Below are 23,884 nucleotides of genomic sequence, written 5' to 3' on the forward strand. Positions count from 1 at the left end.
TGGACATTAGGGATATATAAATAGGGCCGATACGACCAGTCGGACTTTAGCTCGCTCACGAAGAATCTTGGATAGGAGGCGAAACGTCCGAAACCTTCAAATCTGTACAGATGACGGCTGAAGAAACCTTCTCATCGATGGACCACTCCTGTACGACTGAGAGCTTACACAGACGTATTGGCGAGGCATGTTCAAAATTGCCTGCCATCTGACGCAGGCATTAAAGGGCAAACCCTGCTTGGCGATCGGAAATGTGATTGAAAAATGGTTTGCTTCGTCAACAGAAAATTCTGAGTCTCCTGAAATACGTTTGGTGAAAAAAAAAAAAAAATCAATAAAGCAAGATATCACAAATCTCTTTTGTAATTTATTATCAAAACATAAAAAAAATACATGTATCAAAGTTGCATGACACCAATTTTTGTTTACAAATCAGACAAAATCAGGTACAAATCAGGCAAGTTTTTTTTTTTTTTGTCTCCATGATTCCAACATGAAGTGAGCAAAATGCCAAGTAGAAAATATGGCGAGTGGATCAATAGCAGGTGACCTTTGCACGTCCTGTTTTTGCACCGACGGACGGGACGGGACGGCTCCGTTCAGAAAAGCGCGTGCGCGGACGCGCTCACGCACGCACGCCATCCGATTCAAATCACAAAGCGCTCGGGAGTCGAGCAAAAAGGCATCCCCAAAAAGCGCAAAGAAACCTCTTCAAGCAAAACTCATGAGCTTGGACGGACACCCACCCCGGCGGGATTCGCCCACGGCGGCGAGCGCAATCCTTTTGCAAGACGCCAAACGGAAGATTGGAGAAGGAGGCGTCGGTGGAGGCTCTCGGCTCTCGATGCCCCCGGAATGACAAAGTGGGCGCTCGGGGGCCGCCACCAGAAGCAAGCGACAAAGTGAGCCGGCGACAGGAGACAGGCGGCTCATCGGGGCCGGCGCCGTGGCGAGCGGTCGGCCCGCCGCAGCCCCCTCACGCCTGGGCGGGAACACGTCGGTCGATTCTCTTCTTTGCGGAAAATGCCCTTTCAGCACACGGGCAGCATGTGGGCGTTCATGTTGAACTCCTCGTCGGTCTGCGGAAGGGCAAAGTGGCCTAAGAAAAAGGCGGATGGGGGTCGGGTGGGGGTCGGCGTACCTCGGTGTAGAGCGGCGGCGGCGGCGAGAAACAGAAGGACGACGAGTTGACAAAGATGGGGCCGTCGTCGCCGTCAAAGTCGTCCAGGAGCGGCGTGAGCGGCTGGTCCATGGTGACGTCGCGGTAGCTGGGGAGCTCCGGCACGGTCGCCGTCAGCCAGCCCAGCGAACCGTCCTGGCTGCTCACGCTGCTGCTGCGGCTGCCCAAGCCCGCCGTGCCGATCACCAGCGGCAGCTCCAGGATCAGCTTTTCGCTCCCAGGGATGTGGATGTAAATCTAAGTGCGGCGAGAAGCCCGGTTGAGGCCCGGCGGGAGAGAGCGACGGCGGCGGCAAACGACGGGGCCCCGCTTCTCACCATCAAGGCGTACTCCATACGGATGAGGTCGCAGTCCAGCTTGGACGGCTTGATCTTGGGCACCCGGATGCTTTTGCCCTGCCAGGCGTCGCACATGCCCGAGATGATGTGGTTCCCGCGCACCGACGACAGCTTCTGCCGGAAGACTTTGGTGCGGCCGTTGGCCTGGTAGGTGTGCTTGGCGATGATGGCCGCCTTGGGGACCACTATGCGCGAACACGTGTTCTCAAACTTGGCGTTGATGCAGATGTCCTCGCCCTCGCAGAAGCCGCGACGATCGATTTTGGCGTTGAGCGACACCTGCCCGTCCGGGATGAACATGCAGGTGACCTTCTTCTCTTTGGTGCCGCCCGTCGGGCACTGCGCACCACACGGGAAAGAGACAAACATTCAATGCCGATGCCGCGTCAGCCATTTTGGCCTTTGCCGGGCTCAGTCGCCTTACCAGCAGGTCTGGCGTGTTGACGTCCAGAGGTTCCTCCACCTCAAAGTGTTTCTTGCACTCAAGGGTGGGTTGCTGGGGTCTCTCCAGCTTGGCCTTGACGTAATAGTGAACGTAGCCAAACTTGCCTTTGTAAGAAGACACCAGCTTCCTGCAACAATATCCGGGAATCTGAGCACCATTTTGTTCCTCGCGAGGGGAAACAATCGCAGCTACGGAAACCGCGGGACGGAAACGTCCCAGTGGGACACAAATGACCCCGTGGCCGATTCGCCAGTGGGCGCACCCGCTGCGACCTTTTCACTTCAATCGCTTTGCATCCAATTAAATGGCAGCAGATGACGCACCGGATCGGCTGCATAGTTTTTGTTTCGGGGTGGCTCGCCATTAAATTCCTCAAAAGATAAGACACTCACCCTTGTTGAGGGAGGTCGAATTGGAAGCAGTAGTCGTATTTGTTGTTTGGCCTCAAGAGAACCGAGCCATCGGCGTCTGTAAAGAACACAGTCGATCTGATAAAGCCCAACAACGGCGGGTGACGCAACGTCAACGCTTGTTTCCTTCGTGGCGTCGCGTCGTCGACGCGGGGGCGAGATCGAGGCTCGGCCGTACCTGTGGGCTGATCCCGAAGGGCCAAAACGGCTTCGTGTCGGAGGTACTCGGCCTCCTGTCGGCAGCGCTGCTTGCCTTTGGCGTATTCCACTTTGGCGCATCCCAACGCCACAATCCGAAGCGCCGACACGCGCGTCACATCGTTGACTTCCACCCGCACTCGGCCCGACAGCGCGTCGCCGCCGCAATAAAAAGTTTTGGAGTCGTCAAAAACGATCTGGAACGACTTGAGTCGCTTCATCGTGGCCACCATGTCTGCGTCAATAGTGCTAATCAATAGTGCCACGGCTCCTCCCTCGATTCGTCTTTTAAGGCGGGCGGCGGAGAAGCGCGCGGCCCGATCGGTCTCTACTTGCCCGACCAGTCCACGCGGAGTGAGCGTGAATCGACGTGCTCGGCGCGGCGATTGGTGCGCAGGGCTTGTTTTGCCGCGGCTCGGCCAATGGGCGCCCGCCGTCGACGCGTGAACGCCGCGTGGGCGCCGGCGCGAAGAGGCGTGCTGGACTCGTGGGGCAGGAAGTCGACGAGGCCCGCCGCATACCGAAAGTACTTCGGGAGTAAACACGCCCCCCCCCACCCTCCCCCTTCTGTTTCATCGATGACGCGTCCGCCGCGGCGCTGCCAAGTCTTCTAAAAGTCGCGGCGGCTTTGTGTTATTGGCTAATTGCTTTCCGGGAAAAGCCCAGAGCGCCGAGGCGGAACGAAATGTTCTGTTGGACGCTGTCAACAAAGCGCCACGACCTGCTCGCTCGCTCGCTTTGTTTTGCTTTTGCCACCGCTGATCTTGTTGTTTCTTCGCTTGGCTCACAGGGAACAAAGTGGCCCCTCCCTCAAGTCAGTCTTCGAGTGACCAGACCCGAGACCCGATCCGCATCGAAGAGCAGCTGGCAGGCAAAACAATCCCAAGTCAAGGTCCTCCCGCAGGCCATGTTGTGGCTCTTTTCTTGGAAAGGCCACCAGCCCCCCCCCCCCCCTGGAGACTTCTAGCCACCCTCTGGGGGGAGAAGGGAGGCTTCAGTCGTGTTGAAGTCGATCTGGATAGTCTGGAAGATTCCATATCGGACGTTTCCCTTCACAGTTAGTGTTTGGTTTTGAAGGAAATTATCTCGCCATTTTAAACATTGAAGGATGAATATTAAAATAGTGAGTTAAGCAGTGTGAGTTAAAAAGCAACGGTGCTTTGTTTGTTTGTTTCCAGTGGATGGGTGAAGGGGCAAATATGGAATATGTGGTGGGAGTTCTATTTTTGCAGGCACTAGGGGGTCAAGGGGTCAGCTGGTCCTCAATCTACCCAAGGAAGTAGAAAAGTTAGGACCACCAAAAGGAGAGGAAAAGTTACGACCTGACCAAGGCTGAAGGGATACAACATAAACCAACGCTATCTTGGCAAAGGCAACTGGAGCCGTGTCCACAACACCCCCCCCCCCCAAAAAGGATGACGACATCAGAGGAGAGGGATCCAATCAACTGCTGATTTCTTTGTCTGAGCTAAATTTGAATATGCATGTGGGACACCTTTAAATCTGGGCTGCTCAGTCTCAGTCTTTGTCTTTGGTCTCTCTAACTGATTTGGGGCACACAAATATTTTCTGTGTCAGGGAGAGGAGACCCAGAATTCTGCATTAGATCAATTTGTTAGGAATAAATCATCTGTGAGTAACTTGCCGGCTTCTTTGGTGATCTCTTTCACAACGAACATGCCAATTTTTAGGTTATAACATTGCGCAATAAGGTAAATATTTAATTCCATTCATAATATTTACATTTTTAAAGATAACCGTAAAATGCTAATATTAGCCTGTAATATTTTAACCTAACCGTTTCAAAAGAGAGGCTGTTGTGGCAAACTCCAAGTTGAATCTTGGCCTGCACCCCCAAGCCCCTCCCCCCCCCCGCATCTGCGTGATTTGTGAGCGCACTCGGTGCAAATATAGAATCGACTTTAAAATTCTTCTTTATACATTTAAAGCTATCCATAACATTGCCCCCCATGCCTATCTGACCTTGTTCTAATTTCTATTCCCTCTCGTTCCCTCAGATCCTCTTCCTCCCTCCACCTCTGTGTGCCCCCCTGCCCGTCTCCGCACAATGTGGGACAGGGCTTTCAGCTGCTCTGCCCCCAAACTCTGGAACTCACTTCCTCCCAACATTCGTAACATCGATTCTCTTCCCACCTTCAAGTCCCATCTCAAAACTCACCTATTTAAAATGGCATTTTCTGTGTAGCTCTCGCTCGTTTCTATTTATAATTGCATTTTATTTATTGTATTCTATTTGTGATTGTATTTTATTGATTATAGTACCTATGCTTGTCTGTGACTGTAAAGTGTCCTTGAGAGCTTTGAAAGGCGCTTAAAATGAAATGTATTATTATTATTGGGCCCAAATGTTGACCGATCCCCATGGTCACCTTTGCCCCCGTGACCTCCCTTTTGAAAGGTCGCGCCGAGTGCCCCCCCCCCCCCCGCCCCAGCGCTTCGGGATCAAAATAGAAACGTGTTGACATTGAAACATTTGTGCCAATGGGAGTTGGAAGCAAATTGTTTCAACCTTTATTAAACATAGCTTGCAAGATAAATATTACAAAGTTATTTCCTCCAAAATTAGCTTATTTTTTTCCATCGATGCATAATTGTCAATCAACTGGCAGTATTCAAACAGCATTATTTTTCCTTGACTTTTTTTTTTTTGAAGACCATTAAATATCAAGCATGTGCAAAAGGTCAGGATTGATGTAAGCAAATAACCCCCCCCCCCAAAAAAAAAAAAAAAAAAAAAAAAAAAAAAAAAAAAAAAAAAAAAAAAAAAAAAAAAAACAAGGATATAGATTAGCCTCAGCTTCGATTATCGTTTGTGCCGCCCTAGATGTTTTGCAGCACGACAAAGAAGACGTACAAATACTCTTTTGTGGATTGAAGTGGACTTTGCGGGGCAAATATTTGCCACCGTGAGCGCGTTCGGGCCGAGTCCGGTCGGGCTCGCTTGGGCCTCACTTGTCTGGGCCAGTTGACGGCATTTCAAAGTGGTCGTGTTCAAAAATGAGCCAAACGGGAGCCCCTCAAAAAGATGGCGGCCCAACCTTTCACCCGAGAAAGGGGGCGACTGATTTATTTATTTATTGTGGCGGGTGGGCGGGGTACTCTACTGTTCACTGAAAACAAGAGAACAGGAGACGACCCACTCAACTTTGTGGCTTAAAGTGGCGATAGGTAACGCGGCATTGGCCCGTTTCCAATGTCTTTTTGTTTCGCTTTTGTTTTATGGGCACTATTTCAAGCCAACGGGGCTCCTTTGCTACGTTTACAACCATTTTTTTCCCGCTTTTGCGGGGAAACGCAGAAGAGCAAGCGAGCGATCGCTTTTCCCCAGCGGCCGACCGATCGCCACCACCGTCAAGTCTCGGAGAATGGTTGCTTTTTTTCCCCAGGAAACGGGAGCCATTTTCAGCTCCTTCGTCCACAAGCCCGACCGGTTTCAAACCGGCGTCTTCCAAGTACTGCGTTGCCACCCAAACAAAATAACAAACACGCACGCAAAACAAGAGCTTTCCTGTTGAAAAAAAAGAAGGTAAATTGGATGCATCCGGGGTTTTAAGAAGCAGAGGAGAAAAAAAATGGGAGAAAACAAATCCCCAACATTTTGCACATTTTTACACAATAATACACAGTGATCACAAAACCAAATGACAAGCTTCACAATATTCATGGCTTTTTCTTTGCTTTTCTACACAATTTACAAACATTTCTTTCTTTCTTTCTTTCTTTTTGTTGTTTTGAGTACGGAGAGGAAAATGCTCGTGATGACTTCCACCCCGGCAAATATGCTGTCGGTTATCCAGACGTTTGTCTTTTTGTTTTTGAAGCACAAAGAATAAAAAAATGGGGGGGGGGGGGGGGGATGTCGATGCAAATGGAGAAAGCGCGCAAGAGATGGAGGGTTTTTTTCCCTTTTTTTGAAGCTTGGCAGCAGAAATAAAAAAAGATTGGAATACTAAATGGTGAGAAGAAGAATTAAAAAAAAAAGAGGAAATGAAATTTCTTTTCTTTGCTGACATGAAAACGGCGCTGGTCCAAAAGTAAAGTGGAGTGTGTGTCCATCTTTTGTTTTAGGTAGTTTGAGAGCCTCCCTCTGGACTGTTGCGACCCAGTGGCGGTCCCGATTGTTCGCGCCTCATCCGCTTCACCATCTGGCCGGAGAAACGCTCAAAAGCTTTGGCCACGCAGATTCTCCACCTTTTTTTTTTTGCCGACAAATCAAAGGTCATCCCCATCAATTCTTTTTTTTTTTGGGGGGACGCCGACGACCCTCGGATGGAAAACGCGAGGCGGGGCCGAGGACGCTTCAGGTGCCGTTCAAGGTCCAAAAAAAAAAAAAAAAAAAAAAAAAAAAAAAAAAAAAACTCCTGGCGGGTGGCCTTCCAGATGTGAAGAGACTCGGAATTGGAACATTCTTCCCCCTCTCCTGTTTTTTTTTCTTTCTTTTATATTAAAAAAAAAAGTTGTTTTTTTTTCGTTTTTTTTTTCCAATTGGAAATATGCAAAGTGCTCCTCTGGAGTGAGGCAACTTGTGCGCACGACATGCACACAATCATGATTGATCCCAGTCTCTCGAATCCACATCCTTTCTTTCCTCCCTCGCTGGTTGGCTGGCTGGCTGGCTATACACAATCCATACAGAGATAGAGAGACATATTGATAGAGATATACCTTCTTCTTTTTTTGTTGTTGCAATTTTTAACTTGCTTGATTATTATCGTCTCCCGCAGGCAAAATACCTCACAGGTCTGCCAACGTTTCAAGAGGAGACGCCGCAAAAACAAAAAGTACAAGTGGGGTGAGGGTGGGTGGGGCAGGTTTGGCAGTGACGGGCGGGGGGGAGGGGCATCAGGAAAATAGAATCCCAGGGCGAATGAAAAATCAGAATTGGTGGTCTGCAAATACAGCGATCCCTTGGCTTACGAACATAATTGGTTCCCAGATAGTGTATAAGGCGAAAAGTGTGTATCCCAAAAATTAATTTCTCATAGGAAACCATTAAAATGCGAATAATCCGTTCACAGGTCCCCATAAAACATAATTTTACACTTTCTAAGCCTTAAAACTACACAAAATATACGTTACTTTATGTATAATAAATCTGCTACGGTATTATAATCAAAGAAATAAACTGTACTGTATTATAAAGTCGTTTTATTTACCTTTGTGATGGTCGTTGATGGCTTGATGGAGTGGCCGCTTTCATCAGCATGAAACACTTGATGAGGAACGTAGCCTTCTTCTTCCACCATCTTGAGGAATGATCCCTTGTAGGTGCTTTCTCTGCCATAATTTTACCTTGTTCCTCATCAATTGTATTCTGTTTAGATGGTTTGATAGCTTTTTGCATCAAGCGTACAGATGGCTCGTACGGGTTATTTGTGGAGCCTGATTGATGGGATATTTTAACCTTGCAGTCTACACTCTGCCTTTGAATGATCAAAGTTGAAACGAGTCCAAATGTCACTGTTTTCTATTCATTAAAGAGACAGGCAGACGACAGAGAGTGCTCTGTCGTCTGCCTGTCTCTTTAAAGTTTAACCCCCTCCCCACTGCTGCGTTCTTGACCAATCACGTGGCTATAACCGAAGACTGGGGGCGGGGAAACAAGTTGGCTGCCATTTTCTTGTTAGGAGAACGGGCTCGTTCGCAAACGACACGTCACTCATTGTGGCCCTCTGTGTGTATCCCGAAAAATAGTTTGTCTGCCAAGGAAAAATGTTCATCAATTTAACGTTCGTAAACCGAAAGGTTCGTAAGCCAAGGGGTTCGTAAAGCGAGGTATCAGTGTCCAGACTTCCGGTTTGGCTGCAGAAAAAGTGCTTTCGTCATCAAGCGAGTGAGGGTGGGTGGGTCATTAAATCCACTGCATTGGAGGCAAAGTTGCCCGACGCTCGCTCTTTCTCTCCTGAAGGGGAGCAGTGCGGGGGGGGGGGGGGATGGCGGTCACTTGGGGAAGGAGCCAGGTGGCGACGTTTGACCAAAGGTGGCCACTTGCGCCATGAAAACGTGATCCCACAATGATTTCATCATCACTTTCTTGGATGACGGCGGAGAAACATAAAAAAAGAGGGAGGATAAAAAGTCATTGAGCCCTCCCCCGCCCAAAAAAGGGCGGGGGAGGGCGGGGCATTTCAAGGGGAATGACATTGGGAAGCACGTTCCTTCCGTTTGAGATGGGTTGACATTTTCTGGCGGGATGGGTCGCACAAGGACGGGCATCGCATGCGGGTTGGGTAAAGAAAAAGGGGGAGGGGCACGGCGGCCGCTGGCGTGCGGCGACGTCACACTCGCCGCTCATTTCTGTCCGCTGATGGACTGCGATATGGACCGGGGCGGGATCATGTCCAACAGGTACTCTCGCTGGCGGTCCGCTAGGCTGGCGCTCTTGTGGGCCCCCCCCACCGCCGCCGGGTTCAGGTAGGCGATGTTCAAGCCTGCAGCGAGGAGACGGACGGACGGACGGACGGACGGGGACAAGAAAATGGGAGGGTCAAATGACCTTTGGCGGTGCAAGCGAAACGAGGAAGAAAAGGTTACCTGGGATGTTGTAAATCTGCCGACGGCTGTCGTGCTGCAATCTGCCGCCGGTGGCGGCGGCGGCGCCGTTGCCGCCGCAGTGCTTGGCCCCGCCCATCCCCATCAGGCCGCCGGCCACCGACAGCTGGGAGGCTTGGGCAAAGTTAGACAGGACCCCCCGCGCCGAATTGGACAGCCCCCTCTGCAGCGAAGCCTGCGGCTGAGGCGCCTGAGTGGGAAAAGGGGGCGGGGCACGCCAACATCCGCCAGCTCAGTTCAAAAGGAGCCTGAAGCTCAAGAATTCCAAACGCCGACGGGAAGGGGGCGTGGCCCGCAGAAAAGAACGAGCGCTCCAACCGGCTGGGCCGAGTTGGAGTCGGTTGCGACCGGATTGCCGCTCCCGCGTCCTCGGAGTCACCCTTGCCGACGCGAGACGGAACTCGCTCAGGTGAGCGCAAACCGGCACAAACCGGCCCGCTGCGTCAGCAACGTCCGCCAAAGCGGCGCGATGGCAGCCCGAAGGATCCCACCGCGCCGGCGTTTTGCTCCGAAATCGACCAAATTTTTTTAAAGGCCAATAAGCCCCACCCCCCAAAGGACGTACCTGGCGCAGAGCGTGATGTCGGATCAGGGAGTCGGTCTTGGAGGCGTTGGGACCGCTGGGGGCGGAGCCTGGCGAGAGCGCCGCCTGCTGCAGCCTCTGTTCGATCTCCTGCAAAGGATAAAAAGATGGCGTCAGTCGGTCGCTACCTTGACCCTCGCTTGACCCCTCCCCCGTCGGCTCACCTGCTCCTGTTGGAGCGCCTTGACGAAGGCGTTCTTCAAGCGGTTGGTGTGCTCCGCCTTGAGCGCCTTCTTCTGGTTGGACATCATGCACTGCTCGCACAGGATGCGCCCGCCCTTCTCCTGCTTCCAGTGGGGGGTGAAATCCGTCCGGCATTGGGCGCAGAAGAAGGGCTCCGTGCGGCAAAGCCCCCCCCGCAGCTTGCCTGTCGGGGGGCAGCGCAGGGACTCAGACGCGGCCGACCGGGGGCCGACCGGGCCCACCCTCCCCTCCCCCGACGCTCACCCTGGCTGTCCAGCACGCTCTGCACGACCTCCTCCAGGCCCACCATGTAGATGAACTCGCTGTTGGCGGCGGAGGGCAGGAAGTGGAGGAGCGGGGCGGGGGGCTTGGGCGGGGGGATCTCCAGCAGCGTTTTCTCCAGCTGCTTCCTGAGGGCCAGCTTGGCGGCCGCCTGGCCGCCCGCCTGCTCGGCGAGGGCGTTCACCCCCCCGCTGGCCGAGGCCGACGGGTTGGAGGGGCTGACGGCCGAGGCGGCGCCCAGGCCGCCCGCCGCCGCCGCCTGCATGTGGGCCAGGTTCATGTAGATGGCGCCGGAGGCCGAGCGCTGCGACGCCTGCTGGCTGGCCTGCGCGTAAACCACCAGAAAAGACATCGCGAGGAGTTTCCTCAAGCAGCAAAAGCGACGGCGGCTTCCCCCCCAAATTTGGGCATCTTTCAAGGTTGTTGGCGGCCATTTGGCAAGACATTTGCAGCCGGAGCGCTTTGGCGCTTTGCGTTTTTCGCCCCTCGGACACCCGCCGGGAGAAAGGCGGCGTAAGGTTACCTGCTGGTAGCCGACGGCGTTGCCCATGCCGGGGCGACCCATCCCGGGTTTGGACAGCCGCTGGCCTTGCAACGTGGCGGGATTGGGCGCGATCACCCGCTGGGACATGAGCATGGGGGGCAGGTTGGCGTTGGCCCCTGACCTGATGACCGTGTGACCCTGCGGAAGGAGGGAGGAAAGGCGGGGGAGGGGGAGAGGGTGTCATCCATGTTAGTAGCAAGTAGCAAGAAAATCAAAGTGGTGACGGGTTGGTTGCCGCTCTAACCTGTGCGGTCCGCAGGTTCTGCGGCTCTGGGTTGTGCGCGCCCGGGCGGACCGGAAACTTGCCCGGTCCAGAGGAGCCGTGGATGGACGGCGGCTGCCCGGAAGAGGCCACGTTCTGGACCACCGAAACCTGCGTTTAAAAAAAAACTTTGTTACTTCCGGGTTGAGTGAACGCTGGCGCATGTGGCTGCCGCCGCTCACCCGCAGAAAAAAATATCCTGTGACTATAAAGAGAGTTTTTAAAGGCGCTTATAAATGAAATGTATTATTCTTGTCAAAAAGGCTCATCTTGCAACGAAGGTCTTTGGGGCTTTGGGAGCCTCCCCTTCCCACACAAATCACCGCTTTCTATTGGCCGGGATTTGGCGCCATCTTGCGGCGTGCCACCGGAAGCATTTTTTTTCTTCATAAAAAGCGGATTTGAATGTTTTTTTTTTTTTTTTTTGTTCTCTCTCGACCTGCCCGCCAATCGCAAGTTTGCGACTGACCTTGTGCACCAGGTTCTCCTTCTGCATTTGACTCTGGCGGAGCTTCTTGAGCAGCACCAGGCGCGCCTCCTCCAAACGCAGCTCCTCCCGCAGAGCTTTGATCATCTGCTGCCTCTCCTCTCCCGTCTTGCCCTGCAAGACGGGCGCACGGGTCCCTTTGAGATGAGGGAACGAGCCCCCCCCCCCCCCCCCCCACCCCGTAGGGCACAGGTGTCAAAGTCAAGGCCCGGGGGCCAAATCCGGCCCGCCACATCATTGTTTTCGGCCCGCGAAAGCAAATCAAACTTGTGAACTTGTCCATTATACTTGCTAAAATCTGAGCCAAAATGTCATATTTTTGGATGTCAACCACAATAAGTCATTTTTCTTGACTTCAGATTTGAAAAATAGTTATTAATTATTTTATTTAGCGCTCTGTATGTAATATGTGGAGGGGATTTAAACATTCTAATGGCTTCCCCAAATTCATAACGGCCCTCGGGAGGAAACCGTAACTACAACGTGACCCGCGGCAAAAAACGACCCTGACACGCCTGCCGTAGGGGCTACCTTGAACATGTCCAGGTCGGCGCGATGGCGGCGCTCCTCGGGCGGCGGCGCGGCGCGGGGACTGGACGCCTCGTTGTCCGACAGGATGATGACGTCGGGCGACGGCGTCCGCCTCTCGCGCTCGGCGTCGCTGAAAGCGGACAGGCGGGTGAGGTGAGGCGAGGCGGGGCGAGGCTCGGTTTGGGGCGAGCTCACCCACCATCTGCGCCCGGCGCTCATGTCCACCGGCTGGTCCAGGACGTTCTCCTTGCCGTGCCTCCCGGTGGGCCGCAGGGTCCCGTTGAGCTTGTCGTCGTAGGCCGCGGCCGCCGGGCTGTGGCGGTGGAGCGCGGGGTCGCCCGGGGGGCCGCCGCCGCCCGCCTCCAGGGCGGCCAGCTCGGCCAGGTCTTTGCGTTTGAGCAGCGCCAGCATCTTGAGGCGCTCCATGGCCTCGTGGCCCTCCATCTTCAGACGCTTGGCCAGGGCCTCCTCGCGCTCGCCCGGCGACTCCAGGCCTCGCTTCAGCAAGTTCAGCCTGAGCGCCTCCTCAGACATCTGCTCCATCCCTGGGGGGGAAACCAAGACAGACATGATGCATCGCTCGGGTTGAATCGAGCCGACGGCGACGAGCGTCACAGTTTGGTTTCCGAGGGGCTCAAATTGAAGCGGCACAATGCAGTCCAGAATCGCTTGCTATCTATTTGAGTTACTTCCGGGTTGAGTGTGGCTGCCGCTGCTCACCCGCAAAAAAAAGTTATCCTGTGACTGAAAAGTGACCTTGAGAGTTTTGAAAGGTGCTCTCTCTCGTTTTGAAAGGAGTTTTCTGTAGCCACAAAAGGGACATATGTCTTCTTGTTCCGGTCCCAAGCCCGGATAAATACAGAGGGTTGTGTCAGGAAGGGCATCCGACGTAAAAGCTTGGCCAAAACAAACATGCGGATCAAACCTCTCAAGATGGAGGACACTGATTTGCTGTGGCGACCCCGTCAATCAAGGGAAAAGCCCAAAGCAAAAGATTATTATGATGATTATCATTATTATGATTATTAGAATACCCGGCACGCCATTTGCCACATTACCAGCAAATTAACTCCTCCGCAAGCTGTTTGGGAAATGTGTGTGTGGGGGGGGGGGGCATGATGCCGTCGGTCGCTACCTATAAAACAAAATGTCGCGGAAGGAGGAGCTTCCATTGATGCCGCACGTTCCTTCCACGTGCGGCGCTTGTTGGTTGTGCTTTCCAGCAAGGGGGGGGGGGCAAATGGGGGTGCAACGATGACACAACAAAACCTTCCCTCTTACTACTTTGTCAATTTGCGATGCGACGACGGGAGCTGAGCGGTCGCCGCCATTTGCTGGGGGGGAAAAAAACCACACGAGGTGGGGGTGGAGGGGGCGGGGCTCCACCTTGAATGAGCTACAGAGCGGCAACGCTGCTGCCCAGCCAATAGGGGGCGACCTCGCGCCACATGTCAGGAGCCCCCCCCCCTCCCACCTTTACATAATATGGCCACTGTTTGGGTCAGCTGCTACACAAGCCGGGACCGCCCCCTTTCTGCTCGGCTCCGCCCCGGAAATCCCTCTCGCCCCCCCCCCCCACCTACCCGCTTGGATTTTGGGCATCGTGCCAGGCCGGCGCAATAAAGAAGCAGTCGAGACACGAGACCCAAATAAAGAAATAAAGAGATTGGAAAAGGGCGGGGCAAAGGGGCGGGGGGTGTTCCACTTTGTATCTTTACAGCCCTGGTGGTCCACCTTCAAAAATGGAGACCTTTCACCTTCCTCCCAGAAAGTCACCTTGGTCGGTCACAGGCTAAGACAAACCACACCGGACCTCGTGGAAGCAGCGCACCCTTCCGGAAGCCCCCCCCCCCCCCCCCGCCCCCCAAAACCAGTCGTCCTTTCCTCCGCCTCGCTCGCTCGGACTGGAAAAACAAACACGTGCTTACGTTGGGGGGCCCCCCCGACATGAAGCCGAGGGCTCAGGTTGGGGGGGGGGGGGCGAGCGGAAGCGACGGCGAGGTGTGTGTCGGCATGCACGCGTGACGCCCCGTCGGAGGAGAGGGAGCTTCTTACAAGTAATCAGAGCAATGGAGGCGGTTTCTTTTCCCCGCCGCGCTGTCCTCGCGTGGCTTTGTGTGAACGCACGCAGAGGGGGGGGAGGGGGGCGGTGCTCTCCCGACAGCAAATCTTAATCCGCCCCCCCCCCCCCCCCCAACCGATTGGACGGCTGCCGCGAGAATGCACAAAGCGTGAGGGGGGGCGGGGCCTCAGATGCAAAAAAGCAGACCAGGCAAAAGGCTCAAGCAGCAAGCAAAAGCTTCCATTTCGAAGCAGGCGGGCCAAGAAAACGGATCCGATTGATGGAAAAGGGCAAAGTTGTCCCAGCGCGCCACAGGAAACGTCATCAAAAGCACAACCCCCCCCCCAAGAAAATGAAATTCAACGTCGAGCGAGCGAGCGAAGCTAACAGGACAAGCGCCCCTGGGCCACAAATCCCAATTTGGCAGCCAAGAGCCCACAATCTGGACACCGATGTGGTGGTGGTGGTTGTGGGGGGGGGGGGGGGGGGGCAAAGCCGCATCGGGCTCCGCCTGCCGCCATGTCGGTCACGTTGGACTGCGGCGGCGCGGCGCTTCCTTCCTTCCGCCGGCGGGCGCTCGGGTCAAACGGGGTGAGCGAGCGCCAAGATGCTGCGCGTGCTCGCCAAACCGTTTGCGCCTTAAGCAGGAAAGAAAATTAATAAATGAAACAACATTGGATCGACAACCAGGGCAGTGTGTCTCGGTGTGGGGGGGGGGGGGGGCATAGGATCCCAAGGCCATCGACCACACGCGTGGCAAACTCCTTTTTTTGCTCCTGGAATTTCACATGCTTGCTTTTAGGGGCTTAATAAAATGTGGTGGCAGGCCACATTCGGCCCCCGGGCCACAACTTGGACATCTCAGGGATGTCCCAAACGCCGTTTCACGGGGGTGGGCAATTGCCAAAGGATTGTGGGAGAATCCATCGAAAAGGCCGCCACATACCAACCAGATGCCGATATGGACCGAGCCCCCCCTCCCCGTCCCCCCCCTCCCCTTCCCGGATGCGCCAGCCGAGCATCTGGAAAAGCAGCAAATAGCAGAACATACGCAAATGGACCCGCGCGCACGGGCCACCTCGGTTGTTGGGGCGACGGCGGCGCCCGACGAGTCCTCCACGCTAACCAGGCGGATCGCGACGGCGCCGACGCGGCTTCCCGGCCAATGAGAAGCCTTTTGTCGTTGCCCAAAGCCATCGAGAAACTCGGCGCCGCACAGAAGTCACATGGAGCGGAACTGCGGCGCCATAATTACCTTCACCTGCCGGCCATGAATACGGACACGGCATGCAAAGTGCGCGCGCAGACACAACTATGCTCTTTATTTAACAAGACAACAGCTCCTTGTGGGCGTTACTATGACAACCAGTCGTCTATTTTTAAGCGGTGCCACTAATCAATTCCTGCTCTGCTGTCGCCTGAGGGGCGTGCGTGCATGTGAGGGTGCTGATGGGGCGACGAAAGGGAGGCGGGAAGGAGGAGGGGCCACGGCCAAGTTGGAGACAAAGAGCGCAGGAAGTAAACCGAGGCGAGCGTCTGCCATTGATCTCATGGCGCTGAGCTCTTCAATCGGCTTCAGGCGACCAATCCATTGGCCGCCGTCGCTAACCCGACGGCCGTTTTCATGGCGTGCTCACCATTCGGGCACGTCGGGCCAGAAAGCTTCCACACACAATTGCACCCGATTTGGAACCTGAGTGACCACCAGGTTAATTCTGGACGTAATGAGGGAAAAAAATTGGACCAATAGAAGCAAGATGTCACCACAAGTTTGCCCCTCCCCCCCAAAAAAAAATAGAATGAAGACAGTCCAATCGAAAAATAGGAGCAGCGAAGGAGCAGCGAGGCGCTTCCTTGGAATGGATGATGCAACTTGACGTGTCACTTCCTGCACCGCATCTCACTCACTGCAACGTTCAAGTGGAAAAAAAAGAAACATAGATCTTTCTATTTTCAGCATTTTTCGCCACGACATTCATCAAGGAGGAGACTGTGCTGAGCGCTTGCGCCGTTTCGCCAGCATGACTATGCCAGCACTGTTTTTGATCGGGAGGAATGTCGGTTCCATTTGACTGTCATGGCTGGACGCCATTTTGCTAATTTGCGCCTGTAATGGGCAGCCTCTTCATAGCCCAAAAAGGTCGGTGCTGTTGGACAGTCTGCGGCTGGATGGATGCATGGCTCGAGGAGCCCGCCATGACAAGAAAGGAGCGCCGATGTGTATGTGGAACTGTCGCGGCTTGGAATTGAAGCGGATTTATATGAGATCTCTTTTTGTCAACGGATGCTACAGCTGCGTGTTTGCTTTCAACATTTAGCTTGTAGTAGACGCGCACATTCCACCATGACGTCCCTGATCCACAGCTGAAAAGGACGCTTTGATCCTCTCCTCTTTCATCTAGAACTGGTTCATGTCACAAAGAGGGTACAGCAAGTGCTGATGAATGAATGACTGTGTTTTTGTGTTGTCATATTATTTGTTATTTAGATGTTTTATTTTGACTTGACAGCAGCTCCTGTATTTTGTTTTTCTACTTCTTTCTTTCCTTTGCTGCTGTGTTACTTCCGGGTCGAGTGAACGATATCTTATACCGTGACTGTAAAGTGTCCTTGAGAGTTTTGAAAGGCACTTAGAAATTAAATGTATTATTATTATTATTATTATTATAAAAAACAACCCTATATAGTAAGACGTTTTTAGTCATTCTAGGTGTGCGCATGAACGGGCGTATGAGCCGGCTAGGTAAGCTAGCCATCTTGCCGGCTAGGTAAGCTAGCCATCTAGCCGGCTATCTATTTGTAACCTATTAGCAATCTAACTAGCTCGCTATCTATTAGTTATTTATTAGCTAGTTAGCTAGCTAACTTTCTATCTATTTTAGTTATTCCGGGTTGAGTGCAAAGTGACCTTGATAGGCGCTTAGAAATGAATTATTATTATTATTAATAATAATAATACGGTGCCGCGAGAGTGGCTGCCTTTCCAGCAGCTCCTGTATTTTGCTTTTCTACTTTCATTTCTTTCATAATTTTGCTGCTGTGAAATGTAAATTTCTCCACTGTGAGACTAATAAAGGCATAAGGCATTATTATAATAATAATTATTATTATTATAAAAACAAAGAAAGACAGAAATGCATGCAGGGAAAACAAAAAGAGGACAAGAGGCCCAAATTGGGCCACATTGTCCAGATGCGCAAGCCTTGGATGAATTCACCTTCCCCAAAAGAAGCCAAAGCGTACAAAGTGTAAACGCGCCCGTCGTCAGGCGAGGGAGGCATGCGTGCCAAGAGGAGGAATGGGGGGGGGGGGGGGCAAACGTCGATTTTGGGGACAATTTATTTGTTTTTGCTTCCACGCAGACAGCACAGTCAAAACGCGCCAAACCAGTTTCAGCCGGTTTGCAACCTCGGGCGATGGAATCATCTCTTAATACGTAGCTGTTAGTGGTCAGGTCGTCACACGGGTGGGGGGGCGAAGTGGCGGGGGCTGTGTTTTCATAGCAGAAAGAAGAAAATGTCTATCCTTGAAGAGATGGCGTTTTGAAAGAGGAGGGAGAGAAGAACTTTCGACCGCAGGGTGGGGCATTCGCCGTTTCGCCAGGAAAAAAAAACCAGAAGGGGGGAGGGGGGGTAAGAAAAATAAAAGCAGCGGTGGGAACACGAGACATTTGGTCGGAGCCAGGCACTCCGAGGTAGCGCAGACATTTGAAAATGGGGCCCAAGGTGCTGGCCGATGGGGCTGCTGCCCCCCCGCCATCCCGCAAAGACAGCACACGCCACTTCCTCCCACGATGGCAAAAAAAAGGACAAAAGGAGGCGAGAAAAAAAAGCAGTTTCTTTCCGAATTTGGCACCGTCAACAGAAGCAGCGGTGGGATGGGGGTGGGATGTGCCCCCCAACCCCCATCCCAAAAGTCCAGGCCGCCCCGCTGCGGCGGGGCGGCCTGGACTCCATCAACTCAACTCCATCCCAGCCCTGCCCCCGTGCCCCTTCCCACTGCCACACTCACCGAACTCTGAGTACACGCTACACGCTGTACTATCATCCTGAACTCTATTTTTTCCGTTTTTTTCTGCAAGACCTCACTTCAACCATTTTTGTTTGTTTTTGCATGACTACATTATCTCACTTTACATACGACACTACCCCACTTTACATTCAGAAATTACATGTATTGTCTTTAAAGACTTTATCAACATCGCAGGGATAATACTAGTGGGCCTCAATCGGCAGTACATATGCACCTAAAAGCCAGCAACCACTCATTTGACGACAATGAGGTTAAAATCTTAGCGAAAGAAAATAGATGGTTTAAAAGGGGAGTAAAAGAAGCAATTTTCATAAAACAGCAAAATCCTTCCCTTAACCGTAATGGTGGGATGAGGTTCAATTTGGATCGTTCGTACAATAGTCTGTTTAGGCAACATAGGATTAGTCATGCTGATGAGGTGATACCAGGGCCAACTGGGCAATCAGGCCAGTCGTCAGCAAGGACAATAGAAGCTATCAGTGGAGCTGCAGGGATTAGTCCTCTGCTCCCCCCCAACCTGAGAGCAGGGACCTATCATTGCAGTGTCCGGCACCGCCATGACTGGACAGTAGGGATATATATATATATATATATATATATATATATATATATACTTCGTCAGCGAACTACAGTCTTATTGATACTTTCGGCCCTATATATATATACATACATATATATACATACATATACAGTAAAGTCTCGTTATATCGATATTGGATATATCGATACTCCCGGTTATATCGATACTATTTCTATGCACGCACGGAGAAAATTACATGCAAACAGGGTCGGATATATCGATAGTCCCGGTTATATCGATATTTTTCGGACTCCCTATATAATATCGATATATACGATACTTTACTGTATATATATATATATATATATATATATATACATACATACATATATATATATATACACATACATATACACACATATATATATATATATCTATATATGTATGTATGTATGCATGTAAATTATCCTCCTTGCGTTTATAGAAATAGTATCGTAATAAGCAGTACTATCGATATAACGAGTCCTTTACTCGTATATTTTTTCGGATCCCTTGAATATATATAACGATATTTATATATATATATATATATATATATATATATATATATATATATATATATATATATATATAGGGCCGAAACTACCAGTAAGACTTTAGTTCGCTGACGAAGTTTCTTGGATAAGAAGCGAAACGTCCGACACCTTCAAAGAAGTACAGAAACCTTTTCATCGATGTATCGTGTATCTTTTTTAGCCACATTTTAAGTGCCTTGCACGCTGGGTCCGAGAGGACATTAATTTCATCTATGCTGTATGTCATGCATATGAGCATATTTGACAATCAAGCTGACTCTGACTTTGTTTTTTGCTCCCCTTTCCACGGCCTCTCAAAAACTTTGGAGGCAGCAGGCCAAAGTACGGCACGGAGCCCCCCGGGATCAATTCAAACGGTACATTTGGACCCCCACCATCCACTGAAAAGGCAGTGGAAAGATTTTTTTTTTCAAAGCGTAAATGATGCGCGCTGGCCGCGGCCGCCGTCCAACTTGGCGCATCTTTTTCTTGCTTTTGAAAATTGGCATGAAAACGAACGGGCAGGCCGGACGCCATTTGCCTCACCGTCAAGTCGGCTCGATGAGTCACGCGCCTCCGCCGTGCAAAGCGTGACATCATTTTTTTTTTGCTTGGAGACCTGCGCCACGTGACTCGCGGCTTTGGAAAAAAAACATCTTTGCTGTTGACGATTCCGGCGAGATGCCGACACGAAACCAAGCGTACCCGGCACATCCAAAAAAGTCTGGACGGGGCCTCCAATATTTCAAGAGCTACAACAGGGAGAGGAAAAAAAAAAAAAAAAGGCTCCAGATTGGCGGCGAGCGTTTAATGGGTCGCGCTCTGCTGGGGCCACATTGCTACCTGCTCGATTGACATGCGGCAACGTTCCATTTCAAGCGGGAGCAAACCCTCATCACGGCGGCGCCGTCAGCACGCTCAAGCGAGACGCGCTTGAACGCTTTGCGCTGGTTTGCTGCCACGCCGGCAAACAATCGGCGCTCGGGAAGCGCCATTGAGCTTCCTGTTGCGAATGATGAGCTTCAATGGCGCTTTCGGGGTCACTCAAGGATGCGCACAGTCGCTTCTGGAATCAAATCACATTGCGATGCAGACATTTTTTTTCGTCTAAAAACGCCTTATGGTCGTGTTTTTTTATCATCTAAAAACGCCTACTGTTCATGGTAATTTTTTTTTGCCGCTAAAAACGCCTAACTATACATGGTCATTTTTTTTTCGGCAAAAAATGTCTTACGATACACATTGTTCTTTTTTGGGGCTAACATCGCCTTACTACACATGGTTGTTTTTTTAGGGAAAATCGCCTTATGATACATAGTCGGTGTTTTTCCGGCTAAAAATGCCTTACTATACATTGTTCTTTTTTAGGCTAAAATCACCTTACGATACACCTTACGATGTTTGTTTTGCGCCCCATCTCCGTTGCCCCCCCCCCCCCATGTCCAGATTTGCGGAAGAAAGAGAGAAGGTCCGTCATTCCCCCCTTTGATTTAAACTTGAGACACGCAGGAAGAAAAAAGGCCTTGCTTGTGAAAAGCAGGATCACTTTCAGACGGACCGCCGCTTTACACCCGGGGAGGGTACCCCGACCCACCCCCCTCCCCCAACCCAACAAATCAGGATCCGCTTTGAAAAGCAATCCAACACAATGACACCGGATGCTGACGGTGTGATCAGATATTTTGCACAACCGTCACCCAAAGGTCAAGTCCATTTTGTCCGACTGGCACGAAAACTCGGTTGTGGTTTCTCACTTGGTGACGGGCAAACGGAGCGGTGGGCGACGGTCTCCTTTCTTGACGCCCGTCCATCCCAAACAGAAGGAGCCACCGCGGCCGACGTGGGGCCAAGCGACGTCACCCAATGGAAAATTCAGCGGCTTCCGCCTCAAGCATTGACCGACAAATCGTTTCGTAATACAGTAAAGTCTCGTTATATCGATATTCTCGGGAGTCGGAAAAAATATCGATATAACCGGACTATCCGATCCTGCGGGCATGTAATTTTCTCCTTGAGTTCATAGAAATAGTATCGTAATAAGCAGTACTATCGATATAACTGATATCGATATAACGAGACTTTACTGTAATACATTTCATTCCAAGCGCCTTTCAAAACTTTCAAGGTCACTTTACAGGATCAGTTTTTCTGCGGGTGAGCAGCGGCAGCCACACGCGCCAGTGTTCACTCAACCCGGAATAACTCAAATAGATAGAAAGTTAGCTAGCAAGCTAATAGATAGCTAAATAGCTAGCTAGCAAGTTAGATATCACACTTTGTTCCTCAAAACAATTGTATTGGCTGGTGGAACCTGAAATGGATCCGCTCGCGTATCGTCGTTGATGCTAATCACTAAAACTTTGGGTGGCACCAACCCCAAAATATTGGAGACACGATGAAAATCAAAGTCAGTCCGCTGCCAAGGTTTCTTTGATTAAATAAAAATTTGAATGCTAGATAGCTAATAGATAGCTAGCTAATATGTTTCCTGACTCAAATAGCTAGCTAGCTATATTACTTATAGATAACTAATAGATAGTTTTCTGTAGCCGCCGCGCCGTCAATGAAAAGGCGTCACCAAAATGGCCACTTTCCATCGGCCACCTCCAGAGGTTTCAGACGCTTCAACAAGTCAAAACGCTGCCCAGAAGGTGGGGCATTGGATGCAGTGACGGCCCCCAGCCGCTCACAAGCAAAGTGAAGACCCTGATTTTGGGCCTCCTTCCAAACGATGGAGCCATTCTCAAGGAAGGTCGAGAGGACAGGAGTAACGCGTGAAGAAAAGTCGACACGCGAGCAAAGAAAGAAGCAGTCCGCTTGGAGGCCATCGCGTGACAGACGGTCAAGTGCACCGCGATGGCTCGTGGCAGCCACGGACGGGCAAGTCGCTTCTTGTGGGAGGACTTCAGCGCAGCGGGCACCAATTGTTGGCATCGAGGGGGCATAGAATTTGGCTGCCACCGAGACGGTCAACCTTTGGGCGCTTCTATTTCTGGACCGAGCGTGCGGAACTCTTTCATATTGAGAAAGAAGTGAGAATCGATGACGGCGGGCGACCAGTCGCAAACAATGGCGGCCACTTTTGCAAAACAGCACCGCAAAGAAATTCCGATGCTGTGGGCTTTCTTGACTTGGATTCCAGTCCAAATGCTTGACTTCGGCCTACAACGGGACACCCTGACCCCAGGTGGCCCGAAGCGGAGCGGTCGCCGCTCCTTTCAATCAAGTTCCTAAGTGGACCAAGGTGGTCTCGGGTAGGGCAAAGTCAGCGCGAGGGCTGCGTTCAAGTGCACCACAACGACGTTTCCGATCGATCCCCCTTTGCTCCCTCCCGAACACCACCTCCAGCAGAGTTTATCGGCCGCTCCGGGAGCAAATGGAGCCGTCCGTCGGCTCCAATCAGTCGTCGCCGCTGAGCGCTTCTCATTTCAGCTGAGAGGGCCAGGCAGCCATTTGGGTGCAGATGAACTCGGTTGAGCCTGCGCGTAAATGGCTGATACGTTTCGTATTTTTCTTCTCCCCCCCGCCACCCCGCCAACCCCCCTCGCCCTCCCTAATTGCCGAGAGCCATCAGCGGCCGCCGGCCTCCTCCCCAGCACCTTTAATCCGCACACTTGAAGACGCTTTGTCTCCACAAAAGCATCCGAATGCCTCGTCCCGCGCCGCAAGAAAAAGTCTTTGCGGCATCGGGGCTCGGGCTAACCCCAAGAGAGTCGGTATCAAACAATGAAGGGGACCGGAGGCGTTCCGTTTCCATCACAAAGCGATCGACATCTTGTTCAAAACGCCTCATTTGCGCTCAACCCAAAGCTTCGCGAGCGAGCGAAGGTGAAGGCGACAAGGGGGACGTTGGAGGGGATAGCAAGCATTCCAGACGACGGCTGCCGCACGTCACTGTCAAACCGCATCAATTAATAGCAAAGCATAGCATCTAGCCTAGCATATAGCCACGTAGCCTAGCATAAGAGAACATAGCATAGCGAAGCAGAAGCAAGCCGCCGCTCTATTGTTTGTCTATCGGCGTCAGAACGACGACACAACAACGAGCCGTCTCGCCGCCGCGCCAAATTCCGCCATTGTAATTCGAAAATGTTTCCCGCTCGGAGCCCGGGCCCCGCTCGCCTCCTCGGTCTCACCTGCGTCTCGCTTCTGCCTCGGCGTGCACCGTCTCCGGGTTGGCGGTCCCGACCTGACGCGCTGCTGCGGACACTCACCAGCAGTCCCCGGCACCGGCAGACGGCACTGAGCCGACGATTGGGCCTAGCGGACTCTCGCCCCCTCCGCGCATCCCGAGAGGAAGCTCATTGGTCGGGGCCGCACGCCCCGCGAGGCCCGCGAGGCTGCCTGATTGGACAATCAGGCGGCCGATTGGTTGCTCGGCCCGAGTCGGCGGCGCATTCCAGGTATCTGATTGGTTATCGACTTCCACGGCGGAGATAGCCGCCGCGCCGATTGGTCAATAGTCATGTTGTTGTCTGCGTTTGACCGGAGAGCCTTGTTTCGATGTTTGGTTTCAAGCGAATGACAGCGGGTCCTTTTGCTGGTCGACGCTTTCTGCAATTCTAGATTAGCGTCGCTCTTGAAATCGAAAGCCGTTAATTCGTTTTAACAGCGATGACAGCGAGTTTTCGAGCTGTCACCCCCCTGACCCTGTCATTTCCCCTCCATGAAACACAGCG

The 23,884-nt window shown here is 52.1% G+C and overlaps 2 protein-coding genes across 2 annotated transcripts; both read right to left on the reverse strand.

Moving 5' to 3' along the window:
- Positions 1 to 354: 354 nt before the first annotated feature.
- Positions 355 to 2,972, reverse strand: txnipa (thioredoxin interacting protein a). Its single transcript, XM_089023762.1, has 6 exons — positions 2,552 to 2,972; positions 2,356 to 2,431; positions 1,943 to 2,090; positions 1,498 to 1,857; positions 1,142 to 1,417; positions 355 to 1,079 (listed from the first exon to the last, which is right to left on the reverse strand). The coding sequence occupies exons 1-6, from the start codon at positions 2,802 to 2,804 to the stop codon at positions 1,032 to 1,034; spliced, it is 1,161 nt and encodes a 386-aa protein (XP_088879888.1). The 5' UTR covers positions 2,805 to 2,972; the 3' UTR covers positions 355 to 1,031.
- Positions 2,973 to 5,080: 2,108 nt separating this feature from the next.
- On the reverse strand, positions 5,081 to 23,500 carry gatad2b (GATA zinc finger domain containing 2B). Its single transcript, XM_089023598.1, has 11 exons — positions 23,342 to 23,500; positions 12,216 to 12,561; positions 12,017 to 12,146; positions 11,468 to 11,599; positions 10,981 to 11,109; positions 10,716 to 10,874; positions 10,175 to 10,517; positions 9,892 to 10,094; positions 9,710 to 9,817; positions 9,127 to 9,334; positions 5,081 to 9,023 (listed from the first exon to the last, which is right to left on the reverse strand). The coding sequence occupies exons 2-11, from the start codon at positions 12,557 to 12,559 to the stop codon at positions 8,884 to 8,886; spliced, it is 1,896 nt and encodes a 631-aa protein (XP_088879724.1). The 5' UTR covers positions 12,560 to 12,561; positions 23,342 to 23,500; the 3' UTR covers positions 5,081 to 8,883.
- Positions 23,501 to 23,884: the final 384 nt, after the last annotated feature.

The sequence above is a fragment of the Hippocampus bargibanti genome, linkage group LG20, assembly GCF_051943395.1.
Source record: "Hippocampus bargibanti isolate YZ-2025 linkage group LG20, ASM5194339v1, whole genome shotgun sequence".
NCBI lineage: Eukaryota > Metazoa > Chordata > Actinopteri > Syngnathiformes > Syngnathidae > Hippocampus > Hippocampus bargibanti.